Below are 17,495 nucleotides of genomic sequence, written 5' to 3' on the forward strand. Positions count from 1 at the left end.
TGGATTTTATGCTAATGACAATCTGCACATATTATATGAGTAAAGACTGATGTCATCCAAGGGAAGCAGTCATCAGTGTAAAAGCTTTTTCTGCACTTCAATTTGCTAGAATTTGGAAAGTTTGCTGTCATAAAATTGTGCTTGTTTTGAAGATTCGTTGTTAGCTTTTGACATGTAGCCAAGCCAGCAAAGCTTTCTCATAAACATATTCAAATGAAAAAAATCCAGGTTCACTGTTTGAGGAGAACTCCTCCTACATGAACAAGTAACAGCGTCTTCATTTCTCAGGAAAACACGGGAGCTGTTAAATGTTTGAAAGGTGCGCTTTTCAATGAAAGCAACCAATAAAAAGAGTGATGTCAAGTGGTATTTTCAAGGGGCAGCAATTCCACAAAGTAAGCTTCTAAGAAAAATTCATGGTTAAGAGATCACATCTGCATTCAGCACAGCCATCTTGAATGCAGTAACTGTTTAAATTCGACGTAGGACACCGATACCACTATGAGCTCCTCTTTTTTAACGTCACAACTTGCTCAGGCAACAATTTCGAATTCTGAATAAAAGGTGGATTCCTGGGATCGAGCTTTATATCCCAACACTTAATTTATTCATTGGAATGCCCCAACTCACATACAGTTATTTGCTTACTTTCCAGTCTTAAAGGTTTTTGAATTAAGAAATCAAGAGTTCGTGTCTGGAAGCCACTTAAATGATGATGAAAAAACCGTCTTTTTCGAGTTCATAGTTCGCCTCCTAGAAGCATTTGCAGTGCACGATGCTGGGCCCAGACTCGTCATACTCCTGCTTGCTGATCCACATCTGTTGAAAGGTGGACAGAGAGGCAAGGATGGAGCCACCAATCCATACAGAGTACTTCCTCTCTGGGGGAGTGATGATCTTGATCTCCACGTCGGGCGGGGCCAGGGCCGTGATTTCCTTCTGCATCCTGTCGGCGATGCCGGGGAACATGGTGGAGCCTCCAGACAACACGATGCTGGTGAACAGATCCCTACGGATGTCCAAGGCGCACTTCATGATGCTGTTGTATATGGTCCCGTCGATGCCAGGGAACTCCTCGCCAAGGAGGGCGGGCTGGAACAGGGCTTCCGGCGTGCGGAACCGCTCGTTGCCGATGGTGATGACCTGTCCGTCAGGGAGCTTATGGCTCTGCTCCAGAGATGAACTGGAAGCAGCGGTCTGCATCTCCTGCTCAAAATCCACTGCAACATAGCACAGCTTCTCCTTGATTTCACGAACAATTTCCCGTTCGGCTGCAAGAAAAAAAATAAGAATCCCAAAACAGTAATTTCAAACAGACTGCTTTTTTGTACTGAGTTTCCCCGTATTATGTCCTATTTGCCCTTAAAACAGAACTAACCAGTTGTGAAGAGACGATAGCTGCGCTCTGTGAGAATCTTCATCAGGTAGTCGGTCAATTCACCACCAGCAAAGTCCAGACGGAAGATGGCGTGGGGCAGGGCATAGCCCTCGTAGATGGGCACAGTGTGGGACACACCGTCACCAGAGTCGAACACGATTCCGGTGGTACGGCCAGAGGCGTACAGAGACAGCACGGCCTGGATGGCAACGTACATGGCGGGTGTGTTGAAGGTCTCAAACATGGTCTGTTGAGACAGGAGGAGAGTTAGGCCGTGTCCGAAACGGGCTTCCAGAGCTACGGCTAGGTCTATTGTCTGCGCGTCTCCACGCATTTCCAATGGAGCAAAGACCTAGACCTAGCTCTAGACAACATATTCAGATGCAGCCATATATCCATTTAAACTAATGGAGGCATGATATGTTCGTTTTGGGGTTCTGGCGAAAATATTTCCTCCCTGCAGTTTTCAGAAAATTACCTGTGCCATCTTTTCCCTGTTGGCCTTTGGGTTGAGAGGAGCTTCAGTCAGCAGCACGGGGTACTCGTCTGGTCCCACACGCAGCTCGTTGTAGAAGGTGTGATGCCAGATCTTCTCCATATCGTCCCAGTTAGTGACGATACCGTGCTCAATAGGGTATTTGATGGACAGGATACCTCTCTTGCTCTGGGCTTCATCTCCAACGTATCTGTCCTTTAGTCCCATGCCAACCATGACAGGCTTATTATCAACGAAAAGGGTAAAATCTATAAAAGAAACTTAACCAAACCAAAGCTGCTACGTTTTCGTGCTGTTAAGAAAAATAGTCATTTTCTTGAACCATGAAGACTATTTAAAGCTATCTTTGTATGGCACCCTTAACCGTCCCTCTTCCTTTTTAGACGACAACCCTAACCCTAAATATCCCTGTATCTCTTTTTCAGGGAAGAGAAAACGTCCTGTGGGCGTGGGTAAGTCTTCAGGACATCTTCCCTTCCTGCATCGCGTGGACATCTTTTGTTCACGAGTCCACACTCGTATGTATGCGTGTGTCTCATTTTTAGAGGCATCCTACTTTTGATGAGAATAGTTAACGTGATATTTGCCTGGTGCAGTGGTCTTCCCACGATGGAGGGGAACACGGCTCTTGGGGCATCGTCTCCGGCGAACCCGGCCTTGCACATACCGGAGCCGTTGTCGATTACAAGGGCAGCAACGTCGTCGTCGCACATGTCGGTCTGAGATGTCTGTTGTTGCTGCTGTCGCTGTAGTTATTGTTTTTGTATGCTGAGCGCAAGTGTATCTACACAACATTTACCGAGCACGTGAAACTGAAATGGTTACGGCCCGTCGCGAAGCCTGTCTGTTTCAGAACCATAGCGGAAAGAAACGTCCGTTATGCTGGTTCGAATGTCAGCCGCCATACTTGTGCCAAGTACCTGTGGAATATTGGCCCACCTTTTCGACCCAAACAGGTCGAAGACTCTGGATAATTTTGCTGGAATGAATTGCAAAGTCCAATGATCAATTTGATAAAATCACGATTAAGTATTGTGAGAATTTATAGCACTGCAAAAAGACCAATTTCAGAGTGTAATGATTTCATTGCTACGATCATCTTGTTTACACAAACTAGATCACGATGCTTCAAAAAGGTTCCAGGCAATACTTGTTAATGGTTGATTCAAGAAACGTCCGTAGTTTACAAGGTAATCGTTCCAAAACGGCTTTGATTTCACTTCCCTCTGATCAGCGAAACTCTTTTTTTTTACACAACGCGCTGAGGAAGCTCGACTTGAATAAAGACTATGATAGTGGCTCTGAAAGATTTTCTTGCAAATGGAGGGCTGACATGTCAACAGGTTAATCGCTATGAGGCTTGAAGACTAGTCGCCTCTCAAGACTGGCTATCCTAGACAGGTTATACAAACGTCTCTGGTCAAAGGGTAAAGTGGGTATTAGACGCTCTTCGTCGGAGCTAATAAGTACATCAGGAATTTCCTGAACACAAAAAGAAGCCGAATTATATAGCTCAATGTCTGGGGCTCAAAGTTGGCAAACATTTGATGTTGTAGAGGTGTCTTAGATGGTTTAAACTATTCGGGGGTAAATAAAACACTATTCTCTTAGGAAAACTTCTCTTTCTCAGTGTGACCAGTTCCCAGCGTCCACAAAACCGACACACACACCAAGACCTTTCTTTATGACTTTCGTACATTTATAGAAGTTTAAAACACATGTAATATGGTATAATGTACTTGTGAATACGTAAGTGTTGTAGGAATCAATTTGTCGTTTCAAACAAAGGAAGTAGTGTAATACTCACCCAATCGCAAGAAAACGTTACCATGGAATAGGAAATTATCTTTACCCAAAGAAACAAGTTTTACTTTCTATCCACCCAAGTATTTCACCCATGTTGGCATAAACCCAGCAGCACTCAACACATTCGTCCGTGAATACAATATATGATTTGAATATGGCCTCAGATATTGACGTTATGCTTTTACTCAATCATTCGTTGAGTTCATTCTGCTGAATAACAGAGCAAATTACAGATACCCTGGACCAAAAGGTAAAATCGTGATGAATTTGTTCTTTTGTTGATTAAGCTGTCAAAAAGGACACGTGTTGTCTCCACAGTCATACAGTTTTTCACAGTCTTATAGGTTTTGAAAGAAAGCCAGACTGAAGGCCAATGTGATATTTCGAGTTCAAAGTTCGCCTCCTAGAAGCATTTGCGGTGCACGATGCTGGGGCCAGACTCGTCATACTCCTGCTTGCTGATCCACATCTGTTGGAAGGTGGACAGAGAGGCAAGGATGGAGCCACCGATCCATACAGAGTACTTCCTCTCTGGGGGAGCGATGATCTTGATCTTCATGGTGGGCGGAGCCAGTGCCGTCACCTCCTTCTGCATCCTGTCGGCGATGCCGGGGAACATGGTGGAGCCACCAGACAGCACGGTGTTGGCGTAGAGATCCTTACGGATGTCCACGTCGCACTTCATGATGCTGTTGTACGTGGTCTCGTGGATGCCAGAGCTCTCCATGCCCAGAAAGGCGGGCTGGAACATGGCTTCTGGAGAACGGAACCGCTCGTTGCCGATGGTGATGACCTGACCGTCGGGGAGCTCGTAGCTCTTCTCCAGGGAGGAACTAGAGGCAGCCGTGTGCATCTCCTGCTCGAAGTCCAGGGCAACGTAGCACAGCTTCTCCTTGATGTCACGAACGATTTCACGCTCGGCTGCAAGAACCAGAAAGAAATATCAACATATACTTAAGAGTTTTGACAATCACTTCAGACAAACGCCTAGTGCTGACTTAATGGACTTATGCCTCAAACATAGAGACGAAATGACAGTAACTTACCAGTGGTGGTGAAAGAGTAGCCACGCTCTGTGAGGATCTTCATCAGGTAGTCAGTCAAGTCACGGCCGGCCAAGTCCAGGCGGAGGATGGCGTGGGGCAGGGCATAGCCCTCGTAGATGGGCACAGTGTGGGACACACCGTCACCAGAGTCGAACACGATTCCGGTGGTACGGCCAGAGGCGTACAGAGACAGCACGGCCTGGATGGCAACGTACATGGCGGGTGTGTTGAAGGTCTCGAACATAATCTGGAATTAAAAGAGGCAAATAAACTGCAGTCAGAACTGACATTTCAAAAGACTGACATAATTCGAGAAACACTTAACGTTACCATTAAATACAGATACTGAAATGATGTGAAGTTATTCACCTGTGTCATCTTTTCCCTGTTGGCCTTGGGGTTCAGGGGAGCTTCAGTCAGCAGCACAGGGTGCTCTTCTGGTGCCACACGCAGCTCGTTGTAGAAGGTGTGATGCCAGATCTTCTCCATATCGTCCCAGTTAGTGACAATACCGTGCTCAATGGGATACTTGAGAGTCAGGATACCTCTCTTGCTCTGGGCTTCATCTCCAACGTAGCTGTCTTTCTGTCCCATGCCAACCATAACACCCTGAACAATAAAAAAAATAAAATAAAATGCCACAGATTTGCTTTAGCGACATTTCAAGACAACACACCCAACAGACGCATATTGTTATTGATGTGATATGATTTGACCAGGAAATTTACCTGGTGGCGTGGTCTTCCCACGATGGAGGGGAACACGGCTCTTGGAGCATCGTCTCCGGCGAAGCCAGCCTTGCACATACCGGAGCCATTGTCGATCACAAGGGCTGCAACGTCGTCGTCGCACATGACGTTTTTCGTTGTTTGTTCTGGCTGTGAAGGTTATCTGCAAGAAACATAACAAGCGAAAGAAATGAAATTGTGGAGGGACTATCACTGGAAACGATGCAGTACAGTTAGTCCGTGAAACGAGGAATCGCAGAGAGTTTAATGTACACACACAGTCACGAATTTAATTTAAAAGTGGCTTCTCGTCATTCTGTTAAAACACGAAAACGTGGCTTTTACAAGACTCCCAACTGTTATTTATCTTCAGGAAAAATTGTTTAAAAGATTTGTTAAGAAATGGGATTCATGGTACTATGAAGCCGTTTCATTTCGGGGTTGTGGTTTTTTTTGTAGTTGCTCGTTTTTTTTCTTTCAGGAAGATAATGTTTTGAAAAAAAATCACTCTTTTAAAATGTACAAAATACTGGCCAACCGTACTTTCCCTCTTTTTTTTCATTTAGGCTTTTCCCTTTATTGAACTTCCTCCCCCGAGACATACAGAGTATCAACGTGAAGAAGCTGTCGGCTTTGAGGTCGATGATTTATTGGTTGTTTTTGAAACAGGAAGGAAAATGGATTACTGATGGGAAGGAGACTAAAACAAAGACTGGTCTGAAGGTAATTCAAGGAAATTGGAAAGCAGAACACGCGGAGGACGATTTTAACACAACAGCGCTGGCAGCCTTGACCGGACACAAAATCGAGTTAATCGCCCGCTTGTCTCAATCTCATTGTCCAAAATTTTTCTGTTCCGCTGTTCATCTCCACAACCAGACCTGCGGTAATTACCCATTTCAATTCAGGAAAACTACTATTTCCTCGGCGGTGCCTCAGAACAGGAGGAAAATAATACCGCTTTGTCTAAACCAGTTCTGGAAAATTGAAGATGTCACAACACCGGCAGGTGGTATAAAAAATATATATATAAGCATTTCACGAGATTGATAATCTTTGTGAATGCAATGCGCAGTTTCTTAATTACCGCGCAAAAATGTCCTGACTTTTTTTCTGAACAAAACCTTCTCTCGCGGGCTGCATGCATAATTATATGCTGTACCCGCAATATTTTCAATCGTTCCGTTATTCCAGTCAAGCTGAAAGAATGTTATGTCTGTAGCGCTACGATGAATGATTTATAGCTCTAGTTGTTTTTTTTTCCCCTCAATAATTTGCGATGTCGCCCGAGGTCGGACTGAAACCTCAAGAAAACTGATAATGTTCGAAGTTACGGCCCGACTCATTTTACCACCTGCTTATTTATTAATTCATTCATTCATGTCTGTATGTTTTTAGAGATGATTTTTCATATTTGGGATAGTTTTACCAGGTTAGTTTTGTTCATGACAGGCTAGCACTGAAAAAAGGGAGGGGAATATGTCAGTTTTAACGTTTAGCTAGACGCACTTCAATTTTAGCTTTTATTTGGGCCAAACATTATTTCACAAATAAAACAAGTCTATTTTTTGTCTCATGTAGGTATAGGTGCTGGCTAGGTTTCCTTTTGTCTCGAATTTCTTTACATCGACCCCATTGTAAACATTTAGTTCTTTTTATGAGTCAGTATCGGGACAGATCCCTGGAAACCATCTGTCATCTTGTAGGGGCTTCTCGGATGCTCTGTGAGTCATATTTTAGGCTCCCCGGAGGGACGTACATTCGCCAACGGGCAATGCGCTGCTCCTATGCCGTCCACGAACACAAGCGTATTCCTTCAAGTTGCTGGTTTTTAAACCATGGCATGTTTATGTACAGCGTCATTACGCCGACAGAGGCTGGTCTGATTTTGTGAAATGAGCGTGGCATGGCACGCGATCTTTAATCATTAAGCAGGTTTTCGCTGTTATCTCGGAGCGCAATAACGGAAGCATAGATCAGGCGGCCATTTGGGCGAATGCCACTGCTCGTGGGTGGCGATGTTTCTATGTGAATCGAAAAGAATTGTTTCAATGCCAAACAGCGGTATTCAGCTGTGGACATGGGGGTCCTCTTGTATTAATATTGGACCCAAGAAACACAAAAGACAAAACGCAAATGCTCGTATTTCGATGTGTGCTTCATTTTCATCGTCACAAGCGTTAAGTAAAATGAATTCATTTCATCCTAACTTCAAGATACGGCCAAGACATTTCAGCAGAGGGGAGGGGGTTGACAAGCTGATTTCAATCCAATTTAACCAACGAAAGTAGCCGGCCCTGCAGTTTGGCAACTCAGCCTGAGCACAAAATACAGTTCGAGAATTTCCTATTTTAGTTCATGGGAGAAGTTTCGGTTTTGCCCGTATCGATCTATTTTATTGTGCACGGCATTGCACAATGCATTAAATTTAACATCATCTCGCGTGACAACAGAGACCTCAGAGAACCTTATTTGTTCCAAACTTTGTTGACTTTGTACAAACCTATACTTGACATTCTCTCGAAAAGCAAATACCTAAATTAAGGCAAATTTCAAAAGAAAAATCAACAAAACACCTACTCACCCGAAACTGCCTTTTGTGGGCAGGAACAACCACCTGTTTACTCGCTGGAGTCCCGCTGCGGTGTGCGAGGCGCAGCCGCAAAACTAGAGCTCATATTGGCTGGCCTCCCTAGCGACCGCTCTGCTTTCGTATAGCCAAATATGGAAATCGTCGCAGTGCCGATTTGCATATGTTGCCTGGGTGACGCCCACTCGTGTCAGCGATAAGGCCATTTTTTTCTAATCTCGAAGACGGAAAGAATATATGATTACACCTTGGCCTCGGAAAACGCAGTGCCATCAAAACAGGTCGAGGACTGTCAATCATTTACAGCAGCGAACTTTAAAGTCCAACACTCACGCGATAGTGAAATCTAAAATAATTATCCTGAATTAATTGCTGTATTAAGTACAGTTAAAAGACATTTAATTCCGAGGAAATTAATATGATAGATCGCACGCCAAGGTTGTTTTAATTTAACAGGTTCGATGTTTCAGAAAGGCTTTAGAACTAGCTGCAAAATGTTGCAACTGGTTTCAAACAAATTCCCACACCAACAAGGGGTGAAGTGAACTCGTTTTCATTTCTGAACAGTATTTTGAGAAAAGCTACAAACTAGTAGCCTTTCCTCCTACGGAATGGCATACCTGAAATGCGAGTCTGCTGGATTGGGCTGGGTCAGATTGCCGAAAATAAGGTTAACCCTCCTCCCTCCTCAAAGAAATTATTTGAAACCTGCTTCGGAAGTCGGCACGCACGGCTTTAGGCCCATCGTTGGTTCCGTCTTCGGATATTTGTACTTTCCTCAACTATGACTGTATTTCAGTGAAACCAACAGAATACGGCCTAGAGAAGGATTGAACATGTTTGGGAATTTTTCTCAGGTTTTGTTTCAAAACACAGGTCCAATTTTCTTGAAAATGGCAGCATATTTACGGAACCCCTGTAGTAAACGGTGCACTGATATTCTTCGCATGTTTATTTGCCTCAGTTTCGTGTCTGCCATGCTTGGTGCAAAATGATAGGTTTTCACAGTAACATTACTGTTGGTCATGGTGGATTGAGAAATTATCTTGTCAATTTGTGCCACCCAATCAGTCCAATGCCCCCATGGAAAGACTTGTCTTTTTCCCAGCGCCACGGTACTACGCTGACGTTCGCACTTTGCTTATTTTCATGAGTAAATAAGTAATTTCTGGTCCGTTGCCAAACACCCAGGGTAGGGAAAGAGTCCCAAGGTGCATTGAACGACCCTCCTCGTAAATTGAATCGGTCGTGCACGCAAGCATGTCCAAAATTGGTCATGATTTCAAACCGTGGGCGGAGCTTAGGTAGGTAAATATTTGGGTGTGGTTATTCAAAAATATGATCTCAATAGATTGTTTCGGTGGGGCTTTGATGCCTTATTAGGGCAGGATATTCCGAGGTCACGCATAACCAGGAAAACCAAACAGCTGGCTCTGATCGAAGAAGGCTTGCGCAATGATTTGACTATCATGCGCCCGTCTCTTAATGAATTGAAAACGTGCTCATCAACCTTCACAATGTGCAAACTGCCCCGCCCCAATACCGGCCAAGCCCAACAGAGGGCGTTATCATGCCCGATGGCGGGTGGTCAAAAGAACCAAACATACCGTGACGAGCAAAATGGGTTGCCAAAAGAATGTTCTTACAACATGGAATCATATAGGCAAAAACGCAGTTATTTTACGAGTGCCAAATTCAAAAGCTTTCAAATAAAAGAAGAACACTTTCCTCAATCAAGGTAACATGCCGAAAATAATATGACAACTTCTTGCTTTCAAATCACTTTTTTATATTTACAATGTACATTTTAAACACGCTATACGTTTTTCATATTGACTTTTAAAATTGTTTGAAGCAGAGAAACACATGCAGAGGGAGAAGTCATGTCCAGCTTGTAAAGTAACTGGATCGAATTCGTGCACAAATGATTGAATAAATAATCACAAACCAAAACAAGTTCCGATTGCTTTTGACGAATAATTTATAAAAGTGGTGGAAAAAACTTATTATGCTTACCTAAACGACATTAAAACCACCCTGAACTGACTTTTTCAAAAAACAAAGGACAATACGGGCTAGTCACAATACAGTGTCTATCAGCGTCTAGTTGGTGAAAACTGTTACCTTTACACCCAAGTGAGCAGTAGCACCTTAAAACCACCTATCTCCTCTCCAATAATATATTATTTATTCATAAACGGTCATGGATGGCCGACTAATAATTCTTTTGGGACAATGGGACAAAATGGGCTTGGAACCAAGTCCTAGACACTGCAATAACCGTGGCATCTTTATTAGAAACTAACTTGACAACAATGAATGAATAATCACAACTTAACATTGCTTTCTTCAGGATATCTTTCTGCAGGGCTAGAACCTGTAATAAGCACATTAATGCAACACACATTTGATCCAGAGATTATGAAATGACTCGCCTGTCTGAACATTTCATAAATGAGATGGAGAATTGAAGAGAATTTATGCTGGTGTAACTAAACTGAAACTTGGTCCCAAGCCCATTCTGTCCCATTGTCCAAGAAGAATGATTAGTCGGCCATCCAATTTTCACCAACTTGAACAGAAATCTTGTTGCCTTTTTTTCATACTCACTGTAGAGCGCCTCCAAGAGTTTGCAGCGCGTTGGCCAATTACAACGTGCGAAATCTGTCACCTCTTTCCAAACGCGCATTGGGTCGACAGATTTTGGGCATCGTGATAGACCAACGCGTTGCAAACTCTTGGAGGGAAACTATTGTGAATTGCACGTATTAGCCAAAATAAGCAAAGAAATAAATATACAATTTACTTACATCATAAGCAGGCAAATAACTTCTGGAGAAATTATTTTGAAAGATTACATACTGTTTTAATAGTTGGTTTTCCCTGTCCACGTAATTTAATTATCACCGTAACTCTGTGATTTTGAAGATTTCTTCTTCTCTTGTAGACCCAAGACAAGTTGTAGGAAAATGAAGGACAAAAAACAAAATTTAGGAAATTTACATTTCACCCTCCGAAAATTCCAACAGTGAAGCAGGTTAAGCTATTAAATAAAAATGGTGTTAATATAGTTTCCAATTTCAATATTTACGTCTACCTACAAATCTCGGCATCATGATTGGTTGAGATCTCCCTTTGGCGTGAGATTATTCCTCGGGTCGGATCAGAATAATCAAGAGATTTGTGGTAACTGGAATCAACCACGTTGAAACTAAAGACCAACTCCGACAGGTAGCTACTACACACGGGTTACATATCTTTCCCGATTTGACCACTGTACAATTTGTCTCATCCAACATGACCACACTCACACTAGGAAAGTCCAAAATGTGTACAGTTCAATTAAACAATGACTACCTTACCACCAGCATTTCACCACACTGATAAAACATTTGGGATCGACACATTGTCCAAATCATTATCGACCCAACGATTTTTAATTTCATGCAAATAATTGCTTTTTGAGATCTTTCTATGTACATTTGCGTGCTTTAACACTGAAAGATCCGGGGGAGGGGCCTCAACATCTGTCTGATATTGCCGCAGTGCATGTTTATAGGAGTTGAGCCTCAAAGCCTTTTTAAGAGTAACTCTCTGGGGTTATTTAGACACCAACTTTGTGAAAATCGATCATACTATTCTTGCGCAGTGCATATTTTTCCGAGACAGGTCCGCCAAAAATGTATACTTTTTCTACGTGTGTAGCCTTGTGCTTCAAATGACCACAACAAAACCACATCTGGTGAGATGGGCCAAAACAGCCCGGTTCTTTTAGGGTTAAAGCCGTGTTCAATTTCTGCTGGACCACAAAATGACTTTAGCAATACTCTTTTATGAAATGGCATTGTGTAAACCCGACTCCAATTACTACATGTCCTAACTGTTCCCCTATCATAATGTCCATTTCCCCCCGCCCCCTACAAATCAAGCACATCTGTAACTTCAATGATCCAACTTCAATGATCCAACTGAAGCTACATGTACTTCGTTTAGCAATAAAAACACTGATGCAAGCCTCATCGTGGAGTAAATCTTTTTAAATCCAACAGCATAGGTGTTGAAAAGAATTATTCTACATTTGCACGGATGTTAACACATACTTTGATTTGATCCATGCCTTGGACAATAAAGTATTTTTTAAAGAATTCTGCCCCCCCTAAACAAAAATTTCAAGGATCTTCATATTTTTCCATGATATCAAGCCATGGCATTTGAGAGTCTCCAAAGCACTTCACACCGCCTGTCCGGGATAACCAACACTCTTATTTCTCCGATTTGACGCAGCTTCCAGAATTTGCCCGGCAGACACTGCTGCAAATACTTGTTCAGGAATTTCCATGACTGCGGAAGACGAATCCAGGTGATAGCATGGTCTCTGATTCCGTGATTTGGTTCCAATGTGGAGATCTGATGCCCAATGCACAGTCTTGTGAAGGTGTGGACAGCGTCTCATATGACGCTGCAGTAGCCACTGCAGCCCTGCCCTGCCGCCCCTCCTTGGCCCCCTAGCGACACCCCTCTGGACTTGCTGTCGTTCTCCCACAGACCTGGCGTTTGAATAATCTAGGGTCAGAAAACAGAACAGGAATTGGGGTAAGAACTCAGACTCGACGCACTCAAAGATTTGTTCTTACATTTTTGCCCAAGATGAAATCTATGAAGGTATGTTTGGATATAACCAATGAGTTCTGCAGATGAAAGGACGTGTCTGGACTTCGAGTCAAAGACCCAGAGTTTGGACCATTTATGATCAGGAAATAACCCCAATCAGGCCAAACGCAGCCAGATTCCCTGTGATTCACAGAGCACCTAGAGGGTTTTAGGGTTAAACCACTTGCAGAAAACCCAATTAAATACATCAAACAATCGTAAATGGTAACAACATGCTAAGTGTAGTGAACAAAGGGCATTCGAAAAGACGAGCGTTTCGAAGCTTCTGAGGTGGATCAAGTGAAGTGGATACACGAAACAGAAGAATAACCAAGAGCCGACATGATGATAGGATCATATTCCACTTGCCTTTTCTACGAGTTCTTCGAAGGCACACTGGACACCGTCTTTTGTCTTGGCACTGCATTCGATGAATAGCATGGCGTGTTTCCTGGCAAACCTCAAGCCTTGGTCCCGCGTCACCTCCCTCCTTTCCTGTAGGGGGAAAATTCATAAGACACAAACGACATCAGGCTCTTCATACGCGTACGTATACTGGCTTTTTTTTAGAACAAAATCCTGATTTTTCTGAAGCCATATGGTTAATGATACCTGTCATAAACCCCTGCAAACATTCTGTATTAGTGTGGAGACCGTCGCAATAATAGCTAGGGACACATAGATGAAGGAAACTACCCAATCATAGAATACAGACGATATCCCGGTCTCTCAACCATATGATGCAAGATATGGGGCGGAGAGAACCCCCCCCCCACCTTTGTGTTGGTCATCATTTGATCGGAATCTTGGGAATTCTTTACAGACTTCTATGGGGGGGATGTGTTAGGTAACAATAGTCTAGAGTGTATATAGGGTTTGAACATGTGAGGGGGGGTACCCATCGGCCCCATATCGTGCACGGTATCCTCTCAACAGGTGACGGTTAACCGGGATGAAGACTAAACTAACACTTTCTTCAGAAACTGTCTGTGTTACGTCCGAAATTCAAATACGTTGTGGTGCATTCAACTCATACTGCACACCTCTGAGCGCTAAATTGCCATAGTTGATTCCGTGCACAGTGACGGGTTGTGAACTAACTTTTGGCTCAGCACAAGAATTTGACAAGCAATGTTTCCCGCTTAGCGGGACCATCGTGGAATTGGATCCAGCGAAGTCCTCGCCCCCCCCCTTCCCCACAGAGCCTGGTGGGAGCCTGACCTTGTCGATCTTGTTGCCCACCAGCATCTTGATGATGTCCCCCTTTGTGGAGTAGGTGTCCAGCTCATTCAGCCACTGGTCCAGCCGCTGGAAGCTGGTCTGGTTGCTGACGTCGTACACTGACAAAACAAAGCACGGCCAAATTTGTCACCTTGGAGAAGACTTCTCCATTGATTGTTATCAAAAGCCCAATGAGGATCTACTGGGAAATTGTAAATTCTTTCTAAGACAAAGAAAACCCACATAATCCTGCAGCTTTCTCCATATCAGACTCGCTTTTTTCATTATCCTAATGAAAGCCTCACTTAATAAACCATGGACAAGTTTTAAAGACATCACACCAGCAGATCCATCAGTTCAACAGACTATCAGATCTGAAACATGAAGTCTGGCATTGCCTTGTTATACGTATTTATAAACAAAATTCATTCACGTATACCTCACTTTCATATGACATAATGTGATATCACACTTGCAAATGACATACTATACCACACTTTCATATGACATAATGTGATATCACACTTGCATATGACATGCTATACCACACTTTCATATGACATAATGTGATATCACACTTGCATATGACATGCTATACCACACTTTTCCTACCATATAGTTTAATATACATGCATTTGATGGAAAGAGTTCCATATACAGACATCACTTGACACAAAGTGCGCAAACCCTATGAGCCTGGTCTGAAAAATTGTGTTTTCTAAGTAAATGATTCAACATTTTCACTGCTAAATTTGACTTTTAGGGATATGTTATGATGTTGTTATCCCTTTCTGATGCCTTTTAAATCACTGCAAGGGGAAATAAGTGATGTCCGTATATGGAACTCTTACCTACTTGATATACAATAATAATATACCTAATATGACACCCTGTGCTCCTCTGTAGTAACTTGGCGTTAATGTTCTAAACCTCTCCTGGCCTGCTGTGTCCTGTGAGGAAGATAGTTTCGTAGAATCAATTATACATGTGTGACCGACACTTTCAGGGCAACACCATGGGAACGCCGAGTTGATATTCACCGATCCAAGCATGATATAAGTTTATATATAGGATTTAATAGTAAGAATCCAGTGAATAGGATATTATGCTGTCACGTCTCAAGTGACATCGGTCAAGTCTGGAATAGTTTGATGTTTCTTTAGCAATGCTCGACGTTTGGTTGAGCTAGACACTCCAAAGTTTGGTGGTGCCAGGGATGCGAGAAATCAGGCACATCTAGAGACAGACTAAGCCTAGACTTGGAAACACTCAAGCCAAAACCTTCCATTTAGCAGGTGCTTTCAATGTGGCTACTCAGGAGAAAAATGTGAGCATGGGGGAGGACTCAAATCACAAACTTACCCATATCGCTAGTTTGGCCGTGTTTCCATCTACCGACAGCGTCTTCACTTTGAAGTCGACACCTACGATAAAGAGGAGTGTGATTTTTTTAGATCTTCACATTTCACAATCATAAATTTCCATGGCAAAGTTATCCACTTTTTTTCCAGTGTTTTCCGATAAATGCTTACAGATCAACACAGATAAATTACAGTTTAGGTTTTTTCCTTTACGATGCAATCGGCAGGAAAAATAATTTCTATCAAAAAATGACGTGGTTGAAGTTGACAAAGCCAGCGATAAAATGATCATTTTCTACAAAATCTACAATAACAGGTACAGGGACATCATCATTATCCCAGTCCTCCATGATCCAACATTATCAACAAGGCCATTTTCGTGGAATATTGTAGGATTAAGGATGGCAGGGCTTAACGAAACCACTAACATTCTACAAAGGACTTCATTCCCAATCAGTACATGTACAAAGAATGTGCCATTGGTTTCCTGCACAGCAGAGGAGTGTGCAGGAGTTGGCAATGGTTTCGTCCTTACCAATGGTCGCCGCTTGTTCTGGATCAAATGTGTCATCTGTGAACCTCAGCAGAAGGCTGTGTGAAGGCAAGGAAACAAACACAATTTACAGCAATTCCTTTTTTTTTTTATTGCTCAAACTAAAATACATCTGTCAGGTTTGTATGAAGGTCTTAACGCTAACCCCCTTGGCCTTTTTTGCCAGGGACCCTCCTCAATCCTCCAGAATCCTCCAATTTGGGGGGGGTGGTGTGAAAAAAATTGGACTCTTCCTCAATCCTCTGAAATCCTCAAAAATTCCTTGAAAATGTTACTTGGTGGTGTGGCTACTGCCTCAATCCTTCAAAATCCTCCGGCAATTTCTGTCATTGTGTTGAGGCAGTGTGAATGGCATTCTTGAGCAGTGCGGTTGATTCAAAAGAAATATCGAACTGAAGTTATGTACGACTGAGCAAGAACAACACATGGTCTAACCCACAACCTTCACTCGTGGCATCCTTCGCAATCAGCCATGCACTTTTGCCATTCACCCTCAATCCTCCAAAATCCTCCAAAACCGCCCGAAGAATTTTGGAGTATTGAGGAGGGTTAGGGTTAAACAGTTCGTTTGAATATTGCAAAACATGATGACGCATTAACAGGGTGCATTAACGGGGATGACACCATTAGTTGATTTTGTCGTGGGACCTGGACGCGGACCTGGACGCGCACATGTGCTGCGCCGTGTGTGATGTTATCCTCCGCCACTGAAAATGGTCAAGCCAAGACGCGCAGCAGGCTCGCGGTCATTGGTGGGCTCAACACATGTGCAGTCTGATAAACACAAACGGCATGAATGGACCGACAGTCTACAGGCGGAAGCGAAAAACTGATAAGCAAAAATCTCTTTTTTTTTTCAAAAATATTCTGTCTCATGCTCTGAAATTTTTGTTATCCCCTTTTTAGGAGGTAAAGATTAAGCAGGTATGCATGCTGACAGGGGAAATTTGATTTAATAGCTTTCTTACAGCTGTGAACCATTTCACCATAAAAACTCGCTTCCAAAACCCCATAGCATTATGACGCCATGTAAACCTTGTCTCCTCGAAGTCACACGGAGTATCACAGAGTTAGTGACTAGAGTTCTCGAAAGTAGGGAACAGGGTGCTAGGCCTAACATGTAAATTAGACACCCTTTTTGCACATGGTCAACACCTCTAAGCCGGACACATCACTGGTTTGTCAGTATGACCATCAACCATGGTGTGGCCAACAATAAATCTTATCGATCCAGTTTCCTGAAGGTGCGTACGCACTATACCGTACGTTTGGCAAGCTACTGCAGTACTTGATTACAGACGTACGTAGGCCTACACCGACAGAAAAATATTGCAACACATCAGCTGGTCAGAGACAGAGTCTCGATCATGTCGATCGAAACCTGGCCTACCTCGATTTTCCCACACCACTTTCTCCAATAATAAGAATCTTGAGTGTTGTCAATATGTCGTCTTCGTCCATTCTCCTCGAAAATTACTGATTTCTATTTACAAAAGGTACTATAATTTACACGTATGTCCGCCTTCTTCACGTCACCTGGCACATTCAGATCTTCAGAAACTTTTTGTTGATTTCTCAAATCTCAATTAGTGATGACGTTATCAGTTCAACTGGATTTGACCTTGCCTCTTTCACAACTCCTAAAAGAAAATGTTTATCAGTAATT

The 17,495-nt window shown here is 43.0% G+C and overlaps 3 protein-coding genes across 3 annotated transcripts; all 3 read right to left on the reverse strand.

Moving 5' to 3' along the window:
• Window positions 1–565: 565 nt before the first annotated feature.
• Window positions 566–2,822, reverse strand: LOC110982572 (actin-15B-like). Its single transcript, XM_087148111.1, has 4 exons — window positions 2,462–2,822; window positions 1,857–2,096; window positions 1,379–1,625; window positions 566–1,271 (listed from the first exon to the last, which is right to left on the reverse strand). Exons 1-4 carry the CDS (start codon window positions 2,585–2,587, stop codon window positions 754–756), a joined length of 1,131 nt encoding a protein of 376 aa, XP_087004237.1. The 5' UTR covers window positions 2,588–2,822; the 3' UTR covers window positions 566–753.
• A 729-nt stretch (window positions 2,823–3,551) lies between these two features.
• Window positions 3,552–8,171, reverse strand: LOC147796287 (actin, cytoplasmic-like). The gene is made up of 5 exons (XM_087148110.1): window positions 8,039–8,171; window positions 5,455–5,617; window positions 5,096–5,335; window positions 4,727–4,973; window positions 3,552–4,601 (listed from the first exon to the last, which is right to left on the reverse strand). Exons 2-5 carry the CDS (start codon window positions 5,578–5,580, stop codon window positions 4,084–4,086), a joined length of 1,131 nt encoding a protein of 376 aa, XP_087004236.1. The 5' UTR covers window positions 5,581–5,617; window positions 8,039–8,171; the 3' UTR covers window positions 3,552–4,083.
• A 2,138-nt stretch (window positions 8,172–10,309) lies between these two features.
• LOC147796288 (ras-related protein Rab-18-like) lies at window positions 10,310–17,408 on the reverse strand. Its single transcript, XM_087148238.1, has 7 exons — window positions 17,220–17,408; window positions 15,812–15,867; window positions 15,278–15,339; window positions 14,793–14,865; window positions 13,916–14,034; window positions 13,064–13,189; window positions 10,310–12,607 (listed from the first exon to the last, which is right to left on the reverse strand). Exons 1-7 carry the CDS (start codon window positions 17,288–17,290, stop codon window positions 12,494–12,496), a joined length of 621 nt encoding a protein of 206 aa, XP_087004364.1. The 5' UTR covers window positions 17,291–17,408; the 3' UTR covers window positions 10,310–12,493.
• Window positions 17,409–17,495: the final 87 nt, after the last annotated feature.

The sequence above is a fragment of the Acanthaster planci genome, linkage group LG17 (genome assembly GCF_054643075.1).
Source record: "Acanthaster planci isolate LZ-2023a linkage group LG17, COTS_SCS, whole genome shotgun sequence".
Classification (NCBI taxonomy): Eukaryota; Metazoa; Echinodermata; class Asteroidea; order Valvatida; family Acanthasteridae; genus Acanthaster; species Acanthaster planci.